The 24,571-nt window shown below is 35.6% G+C and overlaps 1 protein-coding gene across 1 annotated transcript; it reads right to left on the minus strand.

The window, feature by feature from the left end:
• Positions 1 to 1,979: 1,979 nt before the first annotated feature.
• Positions 1,980 to 23,572, minus strand: LOC108199294 (cysteine synthase, chloroplastic/chromoplastic). The gene is made up of 10 exons (XM_017367060.2): positions 23,277 to 23,572; positions 22,568 to 22,677; positions 22,139 to 22,196; positions 18,700 to 18,963; positions 17,342 to 17,479; positions 15,605 to 15,656; positions 15,431 to 15,510; positions 6,327 to 6,386; positions 3,638 to 3,718; positions 1,980 to 2,357 (listed from the first exon to the last, which is right to left on the minus strand). The coding sequence occupies exons 1-10, from the start codon at positions 23,475 to 23,477 to the stop codon at positions 2,265 to 2,267; spliced, it is 1,137 nt and encodes a 378-aa protein (XP_017222549.1). The 5' UTR covers positions 23,478 to 23,572; the 3' UTR covers positions 1,980 to 2,264.
• Between the last annotated feature and the right edge of the window lie 999 nt (positions 23,573 to 24,571).

Raw genomic sequence — 24,571 nt, forward strand, 5'->3', positions numbered from 1 at the left:
TGTGCTTTAGCAACATTAAAAAGAAAAATGTTTTATGGATGAGGTAGAGATGTTCTCCATTTCAAAAGCCTTTGGCTGGCTAATGATAATTAATCACAATATGATCAATAAAACTTACTGCAAGTCATTTTGGCATTTTAACATAACCACCTCGAGCTTTGTTGATTGCAGGAAGAATTTAAATTTGGCTTTTCAAATTAACAATGTGCTCCTGTGTACAATTGGGCGAAACTTTTTATCTACTATATGATCGTTTATAGCCTCTATATAGAGACATACAGTTCTGAAATTAGTTTTAATCTTACATCAGAAAAATGTCTAAAGAATGAACAGTTGTTTATATGACATTTGAAAACAATTTATGTGGAAGTGAGAGTAATCATGTTTCTGTTAACAGCCACAAATAGATTAATATGATATTTTCTTTGGGCATTCCATATAGAAGGTATACATATCCACTCATAGCCTTATTTTCTCTGAATACAAACCTTTGCATGTATTCCGCTAGCTACTGCTTTGTTATATTGCTTGAGATTGAAGTTGTTAAAATAACTTGTCTTTGATAATTAAGTGGCATGTTTTTCTTTCGAAATTTTGCCTTCATTTTTTGCCAAGTAGATTGTCTGAATCTTCTTATATCACCTTCAAAATCGTTCGACCACACCTTCGCTGGGCTCACTAGCTTCATATTGACAAACCGAACCCGCCACTCATATGATACCCAAGGTTATTATGGCCCCAAGTGGAGACTCGGCTTCCAGATATCTTTTAATCAACTAGTTAACAAGTGGCCTGATTAGTCGTAAGAAGGCATATACATATTTTTACTAGTTTTAATAAATATAATATAGTTGAACACACATCAATTTATAGTTTGAATCAAAAGTAAAAGATAATAAGTAATAGTGAGATATAGCAGATTCTTAGCTCATATGTAAAGTGAAGCCAGAAAGTAAGGAGAAGGGAAATAATATGTGAAGTTGAAATTATACAAAGACTAAGGATATAGTAATATGTTGAAAATGATACAAAGACTAGAGATATAATAATATTTTAAAAATGATATAAATATTATGTAGCGGAACAGATAATCAGAGCTTACAAGTCGACGATAAGATTATTAGTCGGGCCTAATGTAGCCGCCAATTATCTTTCTTTTCAAAACAAAATCGCATAAGATTTTGTCTATAAAAATCTAAGCCTGAAATTTCTGGTCGTGTCTAAACTGAGGTAGTAAACTGAGGTTGCTTCAGTTTATAGATTACCAACACAAGCATTCACGCTACAGGAGCATTCAAGCTACGGGTTTATTCATTTATGTGGAATTGGTCCATTAACTGTATTAGCAACTCATTAACTAACACCAAGTCAATTATCACTCCCACCTATTCTCAACTTCATTTAAACACAGCACTGCAATGAATCTTAGTTTGTTCCAGATTATACCCTCCAACTCCATCTGAGAGTTCAATGAAATCTTAAGCTTTATGATTATTTTAAAAAATCTTAAGCATTATGGTTAGTTTACAAAATACATATAATATGAGATTGTAGACTTTGGCCGGAGAATACAGTACTGTTTGATTGTGAATGCATGGAGATGGATTCATGAAAACACTGAAACACAGAGCTCTGACACTCTGCAAATGAGATGGTCAAACAGATCAAAGACCAAAACTCTTTGGCCGTGTTGTTTGGAAGGATCGTAATCCCGGATTTTTCTCCTGTGTCTCAATTGTAAAGGATTATAATCCCATAAACAATTGTCTCAATCATTGTTTTAATCCATTTTTATGAGATTATAATACCTTGTGAGAGAAGATATTATGATCTCATGGAAATGAATAAAAAAAGTTATTACGATACAACCCTTTGAGATAATGATCTCTTAAATTTAAAGAAATAACATACCTATCCTAGGATTATAATCCTTTCAAACAAACACGGCCTTGTATAACAAAATCCACCGATCATATTCGTGTCATAAAGAAGCCTTCTGCGACCTTTTATTTGTGCATTGTTTGCTTAAGATTTACAGGTGTTCTCAATTTTTTCATATGCCATGTACACCGAATACCCAAATGACCCTATTGTGAAAATCTCCCCGGAACAAAGGTGACAAAGTAAAATAGAAAGTGAAAAAACTTATAAGGCAAACAGACTTGATCTTCCTGACAAACAAAATGCATATAACAGCTGATACTGAATAAAGCAGGCCACTAAAATATGTTTCATCACCAATCAGCAACATAAGAAAAAGAACTTCAAGACTCAGGCTTCATGTTCTCACACTCTTCCCGGACTGACTGGAATAGAACAGTTGAAAGATAACGCTCTCCGAAGCTTGGAAACACAACCTGCAAAGCATGATTGACATCAAGTTGAAAATAAATATTATAGTAGAAATGACAAGCTGCTGTATGCAATATCTATTTCATACTGCAGGACCAACGACTCCATCTCCATCTCTTTCCTAGTATACAGATAATAAAGTGAAAAACTGGATCACTGAGTTGTAACAAATTTGGAATCGGTTATAATTGCTCATTGAAGCAGCAGACTTTCAGAAACTCATTTCAACCACGAACAAGTTTTTTTTACTTGAAATAAGCTGCTCAGTGTGATACTGCCTGAGCCATGGCCAATTAGGCTCGGTCAATCAAGTCTAAAGGTGTCACTATCAGTAAAATTTTATCTGACAGTATGGCCCATTAATTTTGTTAGAATACTGTCATCCTTCTGTCCGAGGAAGTTTTATTGCATGAGAAATAAATAGATCCTCAACCAATCAATAGTTGAGACTATTAACCTACTCTCTACCCGAATCCCAAAGCTTGGAAGTTTATTTTCTTTCACTTTCTACTAGAATATAAAATGCATTGAGGAATAAACCTATTTAAAACACCTTGTTCGAGTTTTTTATATAGTAAAGATTAATAGCTAAAGGGGACAATGTACTTGACACCGACAATAATCCCCTGTAACAACTCCTTTTGTAGACAAGATTTAAAGACAAGGCCTGGTGAGTGGCGAACCAATAATATAAGGACGAACCAGACAAAAAAGATGTCACGCCATTTTGTGACTGTCATCTTTTCTTGGTACATGGTTGGGAAATTTTTTATGACCAAGATTAACCGTTAAAATATATAAATAGATAAATCAGCTGCATTTGTCAGAACTTAGCAGTCATTGCCAAGAATAACAAAGGGCAATGCACTAAATATGAGACTTCTATTGCTGGCTCGAAACTATAGATACATTTCTAATAATAAGCCATAAGATAGAATGGCACTCATGTCTCTCCCGAATATCGTAAGAATTTAGCCTTTCATATTTGTAGAAATGTATTTTTAAACGGAGGAATGCTTGACCAATAATAGGACAAGATGCTTGCATCCCAGAATTCTGCTTCACTGCAGTGAAATTACACGTAATTCTGTACGACTGTACAAACTGACAAATATGATTATATGCATTTGAGGAGCTTTTGAAATGTCTTAGTGTCCTTACTTTTCTAGTAATTTAAGATTTCACACTGAACTCATGTACCACTGGACAACCCATCTAAACTGAAAATTTGACCTCTACTCCACTTTCGAATTTTAATGGAAGGCACAACACATAAAGTACATACCGCGATAAGCTTCCCTGCATTTTCAGGTCTCTTGCCGACCTGGATGGCAGCAGCTGCTGCTGCTCCAGAAGAAATGCCGACCTGAAACATATATGTCCAGGAAAAATGAGTTTAAATAATTAGAAAAGAGAGAGAGAGAGAAAGACAAATAACTTCAAAATATACACATTTTAGGAGGAGAACGGCCAACAAACTAAACCATAAATACCCACTATTTCCCACATGGAAGTAGTGTCTGGAGATGGGGAGGGTGCGATCTAAGCAAACCTTACCCCTACTAGTACAGGGGCTTTTTCCATGAACCCCTGCCGCCCATATAAAAAAAACCGGGCGTTCGAGAATTAACTAATGAAACTCAGAAAGATTTTGAAATACCATATGTTCTTCAATTTTTGGAGAAGCTAAAATTAGGCATTAAAAGCAAACGAGACAGCGGATGGCAGGTTAAAAATTCGTTTGGAGAATGAAGGCATGTGGTAAAAACTGAGGTAACATAAAAGACAGTACAATATAAAGTTCGCAAAGTGCAAGCTGAAGCCTAAACTTCCATAAAAGCACACTCCTAACTACAGGGCATAAGAGACTAGGCAAGGGGAATCTCCCCGTCCAGCTCATCCCGGATCTGACCCACTTCGCGAACGGGGCAGGGATTCAGGTATTTTTTTCAGGGATGTGGCGGAAAACAGGGAGGATTTAATAGAACTTTTGGGTGGGGTTGGAAACTTCCCCGCCCTGAAATCCCCCGTTCCTATTCCTCGCCCCACTCCTGATTAAACTTAATATACTTAATACATGTATATCATGTAATTTATTAAAGATAAATATAATATATATGTATAATTAAAATTTTCAATTCATTTTATTAATCTATTATTTCATATCACAACAGGATATTAATTATAATAATTTTGTTTTATCTTTATTTATATTATAAATTACGGTTAAAATTTTGGTATTTCAAATAAAGTATTAGATTTTAAAAAATATGTATTACGACTTTTCAGATCAACTTTTAACCTAAAAACGTTTCTACCATATTTGGAGGCCCACTATCCATCTCCAAATAGCCCTTTACCCCAGAACCCATCCTACTGCAGTGGCTCTCAAGTGTATTTACCAATCATAGACACTTCACACTACAAAGAAGGATTACTGCAAAAGCAACACTAGAATTTTAAAAGAAAAAGATATCTAGGGTAACTGAACAGTTTTACAATTTAATAATCTCTTTCATAAACATAATTTCCTTATGACTCATGAAGTCCCTCAAAATGAGACTAGCAAACTATTATGAATGCAAGGGGATTTCTTACAAAACTATGAATCTTTGATAACATTACTATATGTAACACCAACAGGTGAAAGTCTCGGAAGGTCAGTAATCTTGTACATGAACAAGAGGAACTGAATAACACATAAGGAAACAGGGCAGCAAATCTTCAAGTTATTAGCAAGGATAATAGTATATACAGAGAATGTAATAGGATATAGCACATATGTAAATTCATTAACTAATAATATATCCGAACATGTTCTCATATTAGAATTATTGACAACATTAAATTCAAAAGATATTAGCCATCCAATACAAGCTTTCTAGTTGGAATTAGACAATCATATAATTGTTCCTTAAAATCATCAACAGAAAAAGTACATAAGAAGACCCAAACCAAGATGTTTGCTTTCATTATTTAATATGTGCTAAAAATGCCAACAGTGACAATAATATAAACTGCAGTGAGTGTAATTGGAGGCGATATAGGGCAATGACAGACATGAACATGCTTAATGACCAGTTGAAGGTTGGTCGGAGGAGGCAGTGGTGGGATTTTCTTAATAAATAGGAGGAAATGACAATTTAAAGAGAATAGTTGTGGGAAGGTGGAGTGAAATTACGGGAAAGGGAAAGGGTGTAAAAGGTTTTGTAAGGGATGTGTGGTCCGGGATTTTGATGCTGGGTGGGGGTGGAACTGGAAATTTGAGGGAATGGGACAAAAGCTTTGAGGTGGCGTTGAGCAATGGTGAAATTGTTAAATTTGGGGAAAAGAGAATAGGGGATGTTGTGGGAATAATTAGAGGCTGTATTGATGGGGTTGCTGGTGAATTTAGTGGGATAGAAGGAACCAGAAAAGAAGGGTTTCGGTGCTGGTGGAAATTTGACAACGGGAGGTGAAGGGAAGGACAGTTGTTTACTTGCACTTTCTAATTTTTAAATAATTATAATTTTGGATAGAAACTCTCTGAAGGTAAACTGGAATGTGTTCAAAGTTGATGGAGCTAACTATTGAGTGTGAAAGAACAAGCATTAAAGTGAGATATACTCAACAATCTAAATCATAAGTCATTATTTCAAGTTTACCCAAATGGGCTCTAAGTATGGAACAAACGCAATTTGGGGAAGCCCGTCCAGTCTAATATAGAAGTATAGGACCAACGAATCATAATAACAAGGGAGAATAAAGTTTTAAGATCTCAATCAACTACTTTTAGCCTTAGGATAATGGCAAAAAGGTATAGAACGGAAAGGCCCTTTATTTCAACCCTATCTCAATAGTTATAGAAACATGGGTTTGGATTTGAAGGGAGCATGCAAACTTAACACAGATATAACAGACTGAAAATACTCTTAAAAGTGTAAGAATACTCGTGGGGAAAAAAAAAAAGACAGCAACATGGGCAAAGCACTAACCAATAAGCCTTCTTGCAGTGCTAATTGCTTTGCGGTCTCAACAGCTTCATCACTAGAGATCTAGAAGGAAAAAAAATCAACAAGTTCTCATAAAACAACGTAAATATGTGATTAAGAACTATATAACTTCAAGATATCAGACTAAAATAATCATATTCAAATATAAATTATAGCTTTAGATTGGAATTCACAAGCAGTATGCACATAGAGATTAAAAAAAAAAAAAAAATTACAGAAATTGTTCGGCATGTCAGCAATACTAGATCATGTCATGATATGGAGTATAATGTTGTAGAACTTTACTAAATTATAAGAGATTAAAACATAAGCTAAATGCATTTTCCAACCAAATAGAGTATAACCACCATTATGCAGAAACAATTTGTACCTTTACTTGACTTTGGGTTTCTGAGAATATAAGACAACTGTTTAGTGTTCAGGTAAACATATGACAATTACTTAGTTTCACTGTTCACTACGTGACAGGGTAACTAAAAGCATACCCACAGAGAGACTTTCCTAATAAATAGGGACGTAGTGTAACTATTCAGCTGAATGATATTAGTAACGGTGTCGTTTCATTAAATAGATAATGGTCACATGACATTCACGTGCTAGTAATATGGATGGAAGCAACAGCTGGATGAATGACACGTGTTCCCTGAGATTATACTTATAGGCTGAGACTTGAAAGAGAATAGTAGACTTGAGCAACAATTTATCTTTTCATCTTTTCTCTCTGTATTGTTTGTCTTCCTCCTGAGTACTTTTTATTCAATTCCAGTTTGTTTCGTTATCGTTAATTCTCGTCTATTTCATTTCTGTAATTTCAAGTGCTATTTTGTTGTTGGGTAACTTGGTTGGTTACAAATTGGTATCAGCGCCATAGGTTCCTTGGCAATTTGTTAATGGCAGAAGGTACTCGTATGAGATCTATGGATGAGAGGTTGGGAGTTACCGAAGGGAAGTTGCTTGAGGTTACAGAGGAGCTCTCCAAGAATAGAGAACAAGTAGCAACGAAGTTTGTAGAAACTAATCAAAGGATGGAAGGGTTAGGGCTCAGGATGGATAAGTTGGATAGCAATTTTGAAGAGTTGAAGCAATTGATTCTGGCATATCAACAGGGAAAGGAACAGGAGCCGGTATCAACACCTGTATCGGAAGTGGTGATTGATATTGGGTCAGCGCATCAAAACCCTAACTCCTCTGAGGTAAATTCTGCTCATAGCTCTTCCATGATTGGGTTTGGTTCCTCCTTGTCTACACCCTCTCCTACACCTCCATTTAATGTTGTTAATAGTCACCCCCCGCCACACACTATGTACACAACTCAAGGCCCAACTTATTCTGCTAATTATAGTGCCCAGTACGTCCATGCTCCCCCATACAACACCTTCACTCCACCTGTGACTTCCACGGTAACGTACCCTTACCAGCAAGTGGTAGTACCCCCATATAACGCCTTCACCTACCAACAACACACACCATCTCCAGGTTTTACAAGCCATACTGGGTTCCATTTCAATCCCAAGCTCGAGTTTCCTAAGTTTGATGGAACAGATCCTAAAAGCTGGGTAATGAAAGCAGAGCAGTACTTTGAACTTGTGAATATAGAAGAGAGTAAGAAGGTTAAAATGGCTGGGTTGCATTTCGAAGGGAAGGCGAATGTGTGGTACCGCTTTTATCAGGTGGGGAGAAGCATTATAAATTGGAAATTGTTCACAGCCGATGTAGTTACAAGATTTGAAAACCCGGAAAAGCGAGATGTGCAAGATCTCTTTAACAAACTGAAACAATACACCACTGTGGCTGAGTATGAAGACAATTTTGAGGAATTACGGGCTTTGGTGGTGGCAAGGAACAAAGGATTTACGGAGGAATACTTTGTGTCAAGTTTTATTAGTGGCCTGAAGGAGTCAATCAAAGGGGCTGTCAGAATGTTTAGGCCACAAAATCTTGGGGATGCTGTGTACTTGGCTAAACAAGAAGAGGCCAGGAGTTCGAAGTCACAATCTCAGACCACCAAGTATACAGTTGCTAAGGCCACTCCACCATATAGTTTCGAAAACAAAACAACAGCAACTACTTACAAACCGGAAAATGCATTTAACAAGGGAGGTAACAAGAGTAAATCCACACTTAGTAGTAAAGAGATTATGGAAAGGCGGGAGCGGGGTCAGTGCTTCCACTGTGATGAGAAATACCATCCTGGCCAACAGTGTAAGTCCAGACTTTATATGTTACTTGGAGAGGATCAAAATTACGAAGAAAGTGCTGAATTGGAGGTGATGGTCGATGAGATGGAGAACGTCCTCAATAAAGCTAATCAGCCTGGAGAGATTTCTCTCAATGCTCTGTCTGGACACAACACTGCAAGCACTATAAGATTACAGGGTAATTACAAGGGCAGGAAACTAAATATTCTGATTGATAGCGGGTCAACCCACAGTTTCCTTGATAAAGGGGTTGCTAAAATGATGGGAATCACTGCAGAAATTGATATACCTCTGATGGTTACTATAGCTGATGGGACTAATGTTGTCGTAGATTCAGTTTGCAGGCAAGTGACATATACAGTGCAGGGACACAACTTCACAACAGACCTGAGGCCTTTTCAATTGGGGGGATCTGATGTGATTTTAGGAGTTGATTGGCTAAAATTACATAGCCCGGTTACGCTTGATTATAATCAAGGTGCCATCACAATAATGAAGGACAACAATTCAATCACTCTGCAGGGCATGAGGGATATAGGAAACTTGCAATGCATCTCTGGGAAGAAACTTCAGAAATTACTGAAGACTCACAAAAACATCACCCAAGGCTATTTATGCTTAATCACGAGCCACAACCCCGTCGAGCCAAGACCCCACAAATGGGAGGGTTCCCCATCTGCAGTGGTGTCATTACTAGACAAATACCAAGCTGTGTTTGATGAGCCCAAAGGCCTACCACCTCATAGACAACATGATCATAGAATTCCGCTTATTGAAGGGGCACAACCAGTCAACCAAAGGAGCTATAGGGTTCCTTACATACAAAAAACTGAAATTGAGCAGCAAGTCAAAGAGATGCTGAAAACTGGTATTATACAGGAGAGTACGAGCCCGTTTGCCTCACCAATCATTCTTGTAAAGAAGAAAGACGGCACTTGGCGTATGTGTGTTGATTATAGGAGACTCGACGATATAACCATTAAGAACAAGTACCCCATACCCTTGATAGACGAGTTGTCTAGCAGCTTCAACTCGTGTGATGTGCCTTCTCCTTGCCTTTGCCGACACCCATTTCCGAGCGATTCTCCTGGGACGTGCCATATTCACTTTTTACTTTTTAAAAGGATATAAGGTAGATGCAAGAATGAGCAATTAAATGCTCATCAAGTCCACGTCAAATGACAATTAACAAGATATGCACATAAAGCATACAAAAAGAGTATATTAAAGCAACAAAGCAATTACCAACAAATATCAGGACGAGTTTCAAGTAAAGAAAAATGTTGGTCTTCCAACCTCTCAGTAACACTGCATGGCTCGATCATCACCATTTCGTGATTACTGTTCTCCTGTGTAACCTTTGTAGTCTGATCGTAACTGCATAAGATACACCTATCACTCTCTCTTTGCTAGCATAAGGTTAACATTTCTATCCCTAAACTATCTGCCTCATCAGATAGTAAAAATTCTCATCTCTATAACGAATTAATAATTCTTGTTGACCAGCTTATAAAGATTCCTCCGAATACAAGAAAACTCTTTCAGAACAAATCTCTAATCAAATTATTATTCACTTTCCTCCAATAGATGCGAACAAAGCACCCTTTAATCACAAGTCAAAGATTACTCATAGGTAGAGTTGAAAGAAACACAAGGAAAGAATACTCAAAGTATAGAACAATCTTCAAGAAAGAATAAGATCATTTAAGTGGAATCAAAGTTGCGATATTCAGGCCAAGTTTCAAGAATTCAATCAAAAGTTTACAAGATATCAAGGAATGCCAAAAATATAATTTATATCAGAATCAGCTCCTTCCCGAACAATGGGAGGGCTCTAGTTATTAAAAAATAATATTGAACAATATTTTCAAGGTCTCCAAATAAAACGTAGATGTCATCTCGAGTCAAAACGGTGCGAAATGAAGTATAGTTCATAATCAGCACATTTCACAAGTTATTCGATAGGCACGAAGAGCTTCACGTCAAGATACAGATAGTAAACTTGCCTGATCTCCTCTGGAATACAATGCCTAATTTCGGGTTTGATAGCTCAGCTCGATTCCCGAGTAATAAACAATTTAGTATTTTATTCCAAATCAATGATTCCAGACTTTATTAACGTCTCTTTCTATTCCAACTATTATCTAAGATTCTTTTCCTCTTAATCATATATTTAACACCCTATTTCCAGTTATTCAACTCATATCCTTATTTTCTTAACCACGTTACTTAATAATCAACATTCTAACATTTCCCGCTTATTATAATAACTCATATTATTCTATTTGTTAATCTTTCCTCTTTAAAAATAATTAATCGTCTCAGTTATCCTTATACTCTTATTCTTCCCATAACTTCCTTCAATCCATAAATACCACTCTTTAATATTAAACCAATCCAAATCCGAAATTCATTTCTTGTTTATTAAATCACCCAAAATATAAATTTATTTAATATTTCTCGAACCCAAATCTAGACTTCACCATTAAATCTGAAAAATTATTAACTTACACTTTCATGGTTTACACTTGTATTAATTCCATCATTTAATCGCTCAAATTAATTAAATACAAATCGTCAATATTCTTGCAAATTAGAAGATGCCACGTCATCATCTTCTCCAACACACCCATCTAGTTTTCTCTCTCCTCGAAGTCAACATCCATGGCCAACTTTGACCGGCTATAATTCAATCATTTTTCATTCAAATCACTCGATTCAAGAGTCCATTCCATGTATTTTTTCACAAGGAATCCAAATATGTAACTTATTTTACAATCCGACATCAAATTCATGCACAACGGATTTTTGTAGTCGTTGCATTCTCTCCCCCTTGAAGGATTCCGACCTCGGAATCACGCTTTGCGCTGAATAATTCAGGATAGCTCTTCCTCATTTTCGTCTTCTAACTCCCATGTTGCTTCTTCTACAGTCTAATTTCGCCATATCACTTTAACTAATTTCACTTTCTTATTCCTTAACTCTTGGAACTTTGAATCTACAATTTCTACTGGTTTTTTCTCGTACGTCGAGTCAGAATGGACACTTATTGGCTCGTAACTCAAAACGTGACGATTATCGGTCTTGTACGTTTTCAACAAAGACACGTGGAAGACGTCATGGATATGTTGCAAGTTCGGGGGCTCGGGGGTAAAGCTAACTGATAAGAAACAACTCCAACTTTCTTTAATATCTCAAAAGTAACTATATACCGTGGATTCAGCTTACTTCTCTTCCCGAATCTAATAACTCCTTTCCATGGCAACACTTTCGAAAGTACCTTCTCTCTTACGTCAAACGCTTTCTCTTTTCTTTCTAAATCTGCATATTTCTTTTCTTTCTTTCAAAAGTACGTTGTGCATGAATTTGATGTCGGATTGTAAAATAAATTACATATTTGGATTCCTTGTGAAAAAAATACATGGAATGGACTCTTGAATCGAGTGATTTGAATGAAAAATGAGGGAGTTATGGCTGGTCAAAGTTGGTCATGGATGTTGACTTCGAGGAGAGAGAAAACTAGATGGGTGTGTTGAAGAAGATGATGATGTGGCAACTTCTGATTGGCTAGAATATTGAAGATTAGGATTTAATTAATTTGAGGGATTAAATGATGGAATTAGTAAGAGTGAAAAACATGAAAGTTTAAGTAACTAATTTTTCGAATTTAATGGTGAAGTCTAATTTAGGTTCAAGAAATATTAAATAAATTTATATTTTGGAGAAATGCTAAGAAGTAAGAACAGCTTTTACTTCCAAAATTATCCCCACAATTTTATTTTTGAATTGATAATAAATCATCGGTTCACTTCTGGAGCTTTCTGCGAGAAGCCTATGATTTTATCGGTATGGTTGATGGTGCGTGGAGTTCGCGCTCTGATGGCAATATTGGAGGAGGGATAGGTGGTAAACTCATCCACAAATCGGGTGCAACGGTTTTTATTTTTTCTGGTCCAGTTCCTGTATGGAACAATCATGAGGCGGAAGTGGCTGCTATAATTTTTCTTCTTAGGGCAATTTGTTCTAAGACCCTAAACAAAAAAAAGGGTTGTGATTTGTACTGACTCCTCAGTTGCGTTGAATGCTTTTTACTCGGGGTTACAGCATCAATTCCTTCTAATGGTTCCAGAATTTGATGTGGATTCTCTATTAAATTCTTCTGTTTGTCTCAAGCTTGTTCCAAGTGAATTAAATGATCTGGCAGATAACTCGACAGCAAATGGGCTTAATAGACTAGAGATCTTCTATAATTGGGCCTCACATTGGAGTATTTAGTTTCTAGGATTTTATTAAACAGAAGTACTTGCTCGTGTCCTTTTCCAGTTTTCCTGGGCTATCTCATTTTCAAATCTTCATTAGCTGTTTGCAGAACTGAGATCCTAGGCAAGATCTTAGGCCTGTTAGATTTAGCTGCAGACCTGCAGTGGTGTTTTCCTTTATCCGCTGTACCTTTGCTTGTGAACCAGACATCTATGCGTCTGAATTGTTTTCCCGGGTATCTAGACTCCAGTTCTCCTGCATTAGTCCAAGCATGCGCCTCCACATCAGTCTGTACGGTTTATTTAATATTTTCCTTCTTGCTATTTGTTCTTCCATCTCTTCTTTTCTTCCATCTGTGCTCCACTCACTAAATCTTCTCTCTCAATTTTTCTTGCTCTCTATGGATCACATCTGGGAGGTGCCGGATAAGGGTTTCTTTAAGATTAATGTGCACTGCTTGACCTCACCTATTTCGTTGCCAAACGGCAACACAAATGGTGTAGGAGCTACTGTTCGCAATGATTGTGGTAAGGACATGTGGAAATCTTTAGGACCAATGCCTGGTCTTAATGAAGAACAGGCCATCATGTTTGGAGTGCATGCTGCATGTGTTGAAGCAGTTAATAAAGAGTGGGATAAAATTCGCATTGAAACAACTGATCGTAATGTGTATGACACAATTCGCATGCAGAATCATTTTGGGCTTCTAGACCAACAGTTTGAGGTCTATAGTTTGTTCAATACCTTTTATGCTAATCATTTCAAAGATGGTTCCACTGTTGTTTGTGTATCTTGGATACCAGAGCACATGAATAGCTCTGCTCAGTACCTGGCTGCATATGCTATGCAAAATCTGACCTGCTTTGCGGAAGCTCAATCCAACGTGGGTGATCTGGCTTTCTATCTCGAAAGGGACATGGGTCATGTGCTACCTTTTCCCATTCATGAAGCTGCTCTAAACCTGGGAGAGGGCGAGGTGGTTGATGCATCACATCCGAAACTGTCAAAAAAGAGGAAGCTGGAAGCATTCCGTTTGGCTGAGGTTAACCTGTTTCAGGATGAAACGGGTCACAAGGCTGCAAGGGTTGATGAGGGGATCGACAAAGGAAAAATGAAGCTTTTTCAAGGAATGGCTTTTAATAACAATGGAGTGTTCTTTCCGGAGGCTATCAAGATCATGGAGGAGGGTCTGCTAGGTCAGTACTCTGGGCTGTTCCAACAGAAGTTCATAGACCTGGATGCCCTTGTCAAGAAGGGTTTGTTGGCTTCTGATTTACTCCATCATACTGTTAACGGGTCCTTGATTGAGATACAGCCTTCTCGTTGGGAGCTCCTGGACAATATTATCTTTGGCCGTCGCGAGTTCTTCAGTGTGGATGATGTGCTGCTGGCAATGGGCTTCCATACTGTGTCCAAACTCAAGCATGCGATGCAGTCCATGAAGCCAGCTCTAAACCTAGCTCTCCCTTCTACTTCCTCTGAGCCTGCTAATGGCTCCTTTTTTTAGTTTAGTTTCTGGTTTCGGTCCAAGAATCTCGGGGTTTCTTGCTGCTAGTTTTTAAGTCTGTTGTATGCTACTGCACTATCTTTTGTGAGGCTTTTATTTGCGTTTTGTAATGTTTCTAATGCCTCAATTGTAAGATCCTCCGAGATTATAATATATTATGCTTTTCAAAAAAAATTAAAAAAAAATCATGACAACTTAATTAGACATCCATCTCCATACTGATTTATTCTAATACCTCTCCCGCACACACTACCTTTTCCTTTCTAATCAATTTTCCATTCTTCCTCTTTTCTTATTTCCGTGCACATGTTATGTATACATAATCACTACATTTGGTTTTAAGTGCAAGGGAAGGTGAAGATTTAAACTATCATCTTGGTCATGAGGGGAAGGATACTTGCACTAGGCTATTAATGAATCCTATTCTCCCAAGTGCAGGATAACCCCAAGGGGAACAGCCCAACCCTTGGAACATACTACAGCCCCAGGTGGCGAAGAGCCGACATCAAGGTGCCAAACCTTCCCGTCGATGTGAACTCGAGCACGCTTGCCTTGGTGATTGAACCAATAAATTGAGTTGATGGAATAAGAAAGGAGGAGGTCTGAGGATAAACTGGTAGCGAGAGAGAGGATTGCTTTTTCCTTGAATAGTTCTTTCCAAAAATGAATCTAGCGGGTAGATGAGTCATAAAAAGACAATTCACAGTTCGGATGCTTAGTAAGAATAAAAGAGAGCTTGAGCATCGGCCCAGACTGAAGAAGAGCTCGAGTCAATTCGTCAAAGACAAAGAAGCTTGGGCGATGAGACTGCGTCCGACCACAACGACCGAATTGATTATCTGTAAACTTCAATCATTCAGCATCTCTGTGATTACAATATTTGAAGAAACAGATGCAAGCACCTCTAACCCCCCCCCCCCCCCCCCCCCCGGTTCCAAAGTCCTGTTTAATATTATATGCAGCATACCTTTCCAGTATCATTTTCAGGACAATCACGTTCTAGTTAACAGTAAGCTATTATATGCATGAACTATCTCAACTCGAATTTACTAATAAGAGGTAAACTAGTTGAACAAAAGTTATACAAGTCGAGATCCAATTGAACAAAATATAGTCAGAACCTGTATAATTTCATCAATTAGATCTTGGTCTAAGTTCCCTGGAACGAAACCTGCTCCGATTCCTTGAATTTTGTGAGGGCCTGCATTACAAAATAATCAATGACAAAATCTATAACAATACGACAGTCATTAACTGAAACCTATATTAAGGGAATATATATTCTTTATTCTTACCAGGCTTTCCACCTGAGAGAATGTTGCTTTCTGTAGGTTCAATACCAACAACCTGATATAATACATATGTAACAAGAATATATGAAGTGTATAAATGACCAGATTAACTTCTGTAAAGTACGCTGTAAGAGGTCATATGCCCCACTTTAGGCTATCATTCAATTAATTGTTTGTGTGCATGTTACCAACACACATACATACTATATTATTAAAGCCGAAATAATAAAAGCTTGCTGATATGTTGGTGTTTTGGCTTTGAGCGTTGCTACTTGACCATTATGGACTTAAACCCATGTCTTACATATTCCCAAAATTATATTTAGCAGTTCAATTATTCTAACAACCATTCTATTTAAAACACATAACTATTCTAATTTGAACACAACGGTAAGATCTAATGATCTTAGAATTCTAATAAAATTTAAAGACATCTCTAAGTCCTAATAATTTATGGAAATAATCAAACCACAATTTAAATAAATAGAAAATATTAAAAGCAACTCGTATATCGCACGGGATATAAGTTAGTATAGATATATACTCAAGGGATTTGTGTCATGCATCTGTGATGCTCTAAATGATTTATATATCGTAACAAAATTAATTCTCGACTTTGCCAAACATAGGTAAGTTCACTGTGAAGAACCCATCTGTAGATATTGATCTCAGAAACTACATAAAAAGACATTTCAAAGAGAACTAAAATATATTATGATGGACATGTGCAAATCGTGTACTTGAATAATTAGTATTACAAGCTTAATACCCGTGCACTACACTGACCATTATTTAGAATTAAATTAAAAAGGGTGTATTCAATTAGGAATTTAAAGGATTTTCAGCAACCATTATTTAGAATTAAATTAAAAGGATTTTTTAATAGCGGCAAGATATTAACCATAGAATTTTTATGTGTGCATGCAGGGGGACCATCACCCTATCCATGATTTAGACACTCACTCTAGGGTTTTTCTCTTTTCGTGATAATAAAGCATGTAGATGGTCATTAACAATCACTTGTCAGAGACCATCTTCCATAATAGTATAGTATAGATGTTATATGAAAAAATTATCATAATAGAATTTATATTTGGTATATCAAAATGAAAAGAGTTAAAATATGAAGAATTATTATCATTATTATTATTGTATATAAAAAAATTATAAATAAATATAATTTGTTAAAATACTATATGATTCTCGTAAGCCCTCCTCCTAACACTGTGAGGTTTCAAGAGTGGTCACTTAACATGGTATTAGAGTTCAGACTCGCGGGAGAACCGGTCACTTAACATAATTAAAATTGAAATTTTTAAAAAGAAAATCTCAAACATTACATGGGTCTAGATCTAGTATATACTACATGGCGACTCTCGAAATATACTCCCTCCATCCCACCCAAATATTTACATTGGGGTCGGGCACGGAGGTTAAGAAATAAATAAAGTATGAGTGAAATTTAAGAAAAAGTGAAGATAGTGGTAGGACCGTTCGATATTTAATGTATAAAGCAAGTATAGTGGAGAAAAGTATGTGGAATAGTTGATTTTAATATTATAAAATCTTACTATATTTGATAAGTTTTGACATGTAAAGAATTGGTTGAGATATCTCAAGAAGGAAAGTGTAAAGAAATGATTGGGACGGAGGGATGAGTATTTTGTATGTGGATATATTATATGGGGGACCAGCTAGCCTACATAATGTGACTGAATTATTTCAAAGAAAACTAATAACCTTGATGCTAGGATTCTGCTGTTTTAGGAATCGACCAACACCAGTAATAGTGCCTCCAGTTCCAATCCCAGCGACAAAAATGTCTACCTTGCCGTTTGTATCTTCCCAGATCTCTGGACCGGTTGTCTCATAGTGTATCTAGAAAAAAAAATTGTGGATAAAATCAACCAATGGATTAAGAATGACAATCTGCCGAAGTATATTACTGTAAAAGTAAACAGAATTGCTTCTCATCTAAGAGCATGTAGAACTATATTGTATCAGGTAAGCTAATATCTTGGCATTAAGGAGAGCCCTAATCTTTCATGTGAATGACCCAAACTACTTGAAGTATCTGTTATATGGACTCTTAATTACTCTAAAATAACATTCAAGTATCAAGGTGGTCTGAATACTGCTGAGTAACCAAAAACTGTTCTATGAGCTAGGGAACCTAGTGTACTTCTACTTCCCTGGGGATGGAGTCCATAAGATATAAACATATAACCTTTTCATATGCTCATTACATAAAGACAATTCATTCAAACAGTTCAAGTTTCAAGTAGATGGCACTATTTGTCATTTTGACATCTGAGACGCATCACAGGTATAACATATATATTCTTGATTATGTGAACACATACATGATACAACAGCCACAGAAAAATTTGTGTGTATCAAATAGTCCCCTGGCCAGCATTCTTCATTAAGCATGTTACTCAACAATTGTGGGCTTCAATAATTTGAAGAACAGATGATTAACCTTTCTAAGTGAAATGGGAAACAAATGTTATTGTGAGGGTGCTACAGGAGCACATACTATTAACTGCAGAGACAAGATCTAACAGTAGTTTCCTTTGACCATAAAGCTATATTACTAATCAATTTCATTTCATTATATCACAGCCCATCATTTTTAACAAGTAGCATTTCACCATCTTCTTTACTTCTATTGGAAAGTTCTTTCACTAAGATCGGAGCAGTGGGAACGGAAATTCATAAACCAGATATTTTGAAATGAAACATTATCAAAGCCTGACAATATTATCAGTTGCAGCGCAAAGATACCAACCACTAATTGCAATGTTTTTAACCACATGCCCAAGATGTTACATACACACGACAGACTCTCCGCATTCTTTATCAGAAATCAGCAAAACAGCTATCTAATTACCATGTAAACAAATAATTATTTATAAAATAGATGTACATCGAAGATGTATATTTTTGTCCATGACTTATCCAGTAACTTTGCAACTTACAGATAACCAGAATAAACATTCCACTGGAGAGAAAACATGTATTTACAGATAACCAGAATAAACATTCCACTGGAGAGAAAACATGATACATGTTGCTGATAAACGTTTAGGACAAACCTTGGGATTCGCAGGGTTGTCAAATTGTTGCAGCATGTAAGCACCTGGTGTGCTATTCAAAATTTCTTCTGCTTTTGAAAGTGCTCCCTTCATGCCTTTGGCTGCATCGGTTAAAATAAGTTCTGCTCCAAATGCTTTCAAAAGCACCCTTCTTTCCAAACTCATTGATGCTGGCATAGTTAATATGAGCTTATATCCTCTTGAAGCAGCTATAAATGCAAGGCCGATGCCTGTGTTTCCACTTGTAGGCTCTACCAAAATACTCTAAAAAAAATATATAATCAAAGATCCTCAGACAACATTCAGTAATGCACATATCAAACTAGAATTCGTTTTTATGTAAGCGGAAGCATGATGCGAGAGTTGTTTGAGCTGCAATCTCACCTAATGATTCCTATAGATATGCAACATACAAATTCTGGCATAAAATATAGAAACCAATAAACAAATTGCCTTCAAATATATAAGATGTAATAGATAAATAATATTTTTAACTTTTCAAGCTATTAAGTTATTAATTTTTAGCTGCTCATGTAGTTAGGTTATAGTTTATAGCTTTGTAAAGGATTGATTGTTTTTTTTAGCAGCAGAAATTACATCTCAGATAGAATAAACACATGCCATGCACACCAAACATAACTCCCCAATGCTATGTACACTGAGTGTAAAACATGCTTAAGACCAACTCCATACATGGACGCCGTTATTGCACAGCATTTGTGCACCAGCTTCTCTTTTTTGAACATGAAAGCAGATCAGCTACCAGCCAGGCAATTCATGACTTTGCTTCAGTAAAATTTGATCTAAATATTGGGCCAACTAAGCACTAAGAATTACACTCACATTTTGAGCAATTTGGTAGACGCGACTAGCTTCGAAAGCCTTACGATACTAATTGCCCAAGGTTTGTAAAAAATATGGATAAACATGGAAGTAGTTTCTTTGGAAACACCATATCAACCCTATTCTGTACAAGGGATAATGAAAATTTTCAGTATCCAAATGGCATGCCCCTGCCTGACCAAACGATAGTGCACACCAAGATGCCGTTTCTATCTATCCTACAAGGCTTTCGAGGAGTACAGTTAGCTCAGTGGCTATGCATAAGCAATCTAGTAGATGGAATGTACTACCATCTGACATTTTTACAAGGCCAGAAAGTATACCACAATTTATGCAGTAAATATAGTAGCAATAGTTTATCATATAGCCAGTCTGAGCGTGAAAGATGCTACCAAAAATGTTTCCAGTTATCTAGAGATGTTATTGCCTAAACATCATTTCGTTATGGAATATATAACAATGCTTGTACAGAACCAATCATGCTTTACAAAACATAGTCCAGGTTTTATACGCTCAATACTCAGTCCAGTCGATCTAGTGCATGAATCTTGATGAAAAAGAATATCAGCTACCATCCGCAACTGCCACCATCAATCTGCACCATAATTAACTGAGGCTGAAAGAGACAGGAACTAGAGATTATCATATTCAGGACACTGCTGCATAGATCGCGGGTCGATTGGGTAATTAGGGCGCTAGTTCTTATGAATCGGGTTTATCGAGTAGTGAATCAGATTCGCTGATTAATATAAGGTTTCCATTTGTAAGAGTATATTTTCAATTAACATTAAATATTTCAAAAAGGAGAAGCAAAAACATGTGATTTATTTTTACCAGGCAAAACAAAATACTAAACTTTCAATTAATATGCTTAAACATCCAAAAATCTTAGTCTCAGTTTAATATATAGTATTTTTTTTAATTATTTTTTCTTCTTTTATCACAGCAGCAACTAACATATAGTATTGAATTGAAGATACATAATATAGACATATATTTTCTTTTAAGAGTTAGAACTCATTTTAAAAACTTAAATATAATATACAATACAAACATATTCTAAATATATATACTCAATATAACAATTCTACAACGAAAATATAGAAATGAATTTCTACTAGAAATTGATTTGAATTTTAATATCGACAGTATTGGATATCTATTAAACGAATACAGCACAACAATAGGTACAAGTGTACTACTGTGGAGTTCCAATCATTTTTAAGATATCGGGACTTCCCTTCTTCCTCGACTTTTCTGCAGAAAAAATATACGCACACACATATATAAATATATATGCACCAGGCCATTTGCTATCACCCATGTAACACAAACAATACATTCCATCATCCTTTTTCTCCATCTCTTTTTCTCTTTTAACAGTCACCAGAACTGACAGATCGGGTTCGCCAAAAGTGGCGAACTGGTTCACGAACCATAGGATCTGGATTGAAGTCCACCCATGTTCGGAACGAACGAACCAGTTTGATTGTAGTTCGATTGCGCGACTTATTCCTTGTTAATTGAAATGCATCAGCTGCATGTTCATATCTAGATACACCAATATTTTATTTTTAGTCGTGTCCTTGAACATGAAATACTCAAGATCATGATTAAGCAGGTGAAATAGGTAAATAACATGCTCATTTTGCATTCCCCGCTAAGAGAGTAATAAGGATAGTTGTTGAGCAAGTCACTGTGATGCAGGACAGATAGAAAAGGACAACCATGACATCCGCAATCATTACAAAAAAAAAAAAAAAAGATATACTTGGGTAGATTAACCACAGGAAATGGAAATCCACTACCCCAAGGTTTCACATTGACAAAATTGATAAATACTATGGTTACAACCCAGGAAAAGATTTAATTTAATAATTCAAATTTATTCCAACAATCGAATTCAAGATGATATATTGGGATTACATTACTAAAATATGAATAAGAAACCCTAATACTATAACATGATGTACTAAGGTCCAAAACAATTGGTCTTATCATGTAAGCAACATACTAATTAAACTACTAGCCCCACATATAAAAGTAAAAAAGATAAATGCACTATTTATCTCTATACCAAATATACATAATATATAAAATATCTTCACTTCTGTTCCCCGTCAAATTGTTTTTTCATAAGTGTCAAAATAGGTGTGGAACATATGACTATATGAGTGATGTGCTGAATTGAATTTTGCATTTTTTTGGACTTTGTGTAACCTTCTATAGATTGCCAAGTGGGTTTACTTCAAGATAAGATAAAGTCAACTTCCTGTTACCTCAACCTGTTAGGATTTCTCAGTTCTTGTTCTTTTGAAATTTGTATACACATTCCTAAACCTATTTTACTTGGACTCTTCACACACTAAACATACATGGACACTTATTTTAGGCCCAAACATATACATTTTCAAAATATCACCGAGTCCAACACATGGACACGTATCCATGTCGGAAACTTCTAGCCGAGTCCGAGTAATATAGTCCTAAACAACACCCATATAGCTTTCTTGTTATAAGTTGCAAATCCACTGTCTATAACAATATTCAACCAGTGCATAATTTAGAATAAAACAAAATATTGCTGCTACGTTACCTTCCCTGGGGTTATTAGTCCTTTCTGTTCAGCATCAACTATCATACTGTAACCAATCCTGAAATTGCAAGAGCTCTGTAAGACTAATGCCAGGTTTTGTTATTTGTCCTTCCAGTTTATACTAATAATAAACTACAAATATATATTTAGTGGCTTTAGGTATAAACATCCCAAGTATATAAAAAATATGTGATATATTCACAACCATGTTAACACTAAATGTATCTTACTGTGAGACAGAAGTTTAAGTATCAGATGTTATAGATAAATCATGATTTATTAGTATGATATAATCTGTGTATCACGTAATATGAATTACAGTGAACAAAAGAAGCTGGCAACGTCAATGACTAAAATTTCCAAGAAATCCAAGATAGTATATATTATTGACCATAAAAAGAAGTACAGAACCAACATATATATTCTAACCTGTCTTTTACACTGCAACATGGCTCCATAATCTCGAGCTTGGCTGCTATATTTGCGCCTGAACCCTTGGCTATACTATTCAAGTACACCATCGGAGTCTTCCCTATAAGCTGTATTCAATAAACAGAAACATAAGCAATAACCTAACACTAGTTAGAGTTTCAGTTGCAAGAATTTCACAAAAACCTGTGACAAGCACAGAGGAGCTTCAACTAATAAACTCGTTAATAAGTGATATTTCGGGCCATTTCTCACATCTCTGATATTTTGGGACTTATGAAAATTGTGGTATAAGGGGCCTTTTCTCGCAGAGGCCTCGTTTCGAACATAATTTAACACATACGACACAAAATTAAGTGTGCTCTTAACAATACACACACAAACATACATATATATATAATAAGCTAACACTAGTTGAGTTTCCGTTGCAAGAATTTAACAAAAACCTGTGACAAGCACCGAGAAGCTTGAACTAATAAACTCGTATTAACTCGTAACGATATATTTAACACAAGTTAAATGTTGGTAAAGGTGAATTCGTATATTAACTCAGACAAATAAAACCTCCGCAGATGCCTCGTTTCGAACTTAATTCAACATATTCGATACAAAATTGGGCGTGCTCTGAGCAATACACACACAAACACACATATATATAATAAGCTTGGACACAATTGCAATGAAAAATGAGGCGAATTGAAAGAATGACCTGAGTAACATCATCAGCGATGTTGAGAGCTTTGAGCTGAGAGTCGGGGCTGGCAGTAACGGCTTTACATACGATGGGGCTAACAGAAGGCTTCTTCAGATTCACATTCAACAGCTTAGGTTTAAAATTGTTGCGTTGTAGAATCAAATCGGATTTAGTGTTATATGTAAATGATAAGGGTTTGTTCATCAGAGAAGCCATTTGTGCTGCTGCTGCTATCTGTTGAACTCACGATTGGATGGGTGTAGAGTCGACTCACAATCACTGATATACACGAAGACTGAGTTAGTCAATAGTTTTTGCTTTTTACACTTTACTGTATTGGATTTAAAACATTTTTTTCCGGAGGGTATTCGATTGAAATCCATTAAAATTTTGCAGTATTCAATTTAGATTTTAAATTATATTATAAAATCTGATGGTATTCAGTTACAATTTTAAAATATAATGGTAATCAATTTTGAGTGTTTAAAAGTCATTAAAATCTGATGATATTCAAATGTTAAAAGATCTTTTTTGATTTTATAAAATGATTGACTTTGCGGAATTCTTCAATTTATTTTAAGTTTTTTGAAATCCCACCAAAATTCATGATATTTTGAAGCATTGTGCTTAAATCCTATCAATTATGTGACATTATATTAAAAATCTGCACCAAATCAAAATCACATACAATCTATTAAAATTTATATACTAAAATAATTTATTAAAATCTCAATTAAATATATCGTTAATATCTTAAAAGTTTCCCAATTACTATGAATAATTTCTGATCAGATCATGATTCATTTAATGTTGTGGTTGGGAGGAGTCATTCGATAAAATTATTCATTTGTTGAGTTTTTATTGCATTTGTCAATGTCTAGGTTCATTCTCTTATAATAAATAAATATATTTTGATCTTTTTGAATATTATAAAAAACATAAGTTAAATGATCAATATTCTTAATAATAATAATAATTTAAATGATATATTGATGCATATATAATATTAAAATAAAATATGTAATTTGTGTTTTTTATGATTTAAACCATACAAGCTCTAAGAATATTTATGAGGTTGTTGGCTAAATTGTTTGAATAAAATAATATTAATATTGACCATGTAAAAGTTATTAGCTTAAAAATTAAATGTAGGGGTGTGCATTCGGTTCAGTTAATCTTAATCGATAATCGAATGATTAATTGCAAAATTTTGGTTCAATTGGTCTTATATAATATTTTGGCTTAATTTATATATTTGAATATCAATTTAATCGATTTAAATTAATATTCAAATATATTTGTTTTATTAA

Source organism: Daucus carota, chromosome 8 (genome assembly GCF_001625215.2).
Source record: "Daucus carota subsp. sativus chromosome 8, DH1 v3.0, whole genome shotgun sequence".
In the NCBI taxonomy this organism is placed as follows: domain Eukaryota; kingdom Viridiplantae; phylum Streptophyta; class Magnoliopsida; order Apiales; family Apiaceae; genus Daucus; species Daucus carota.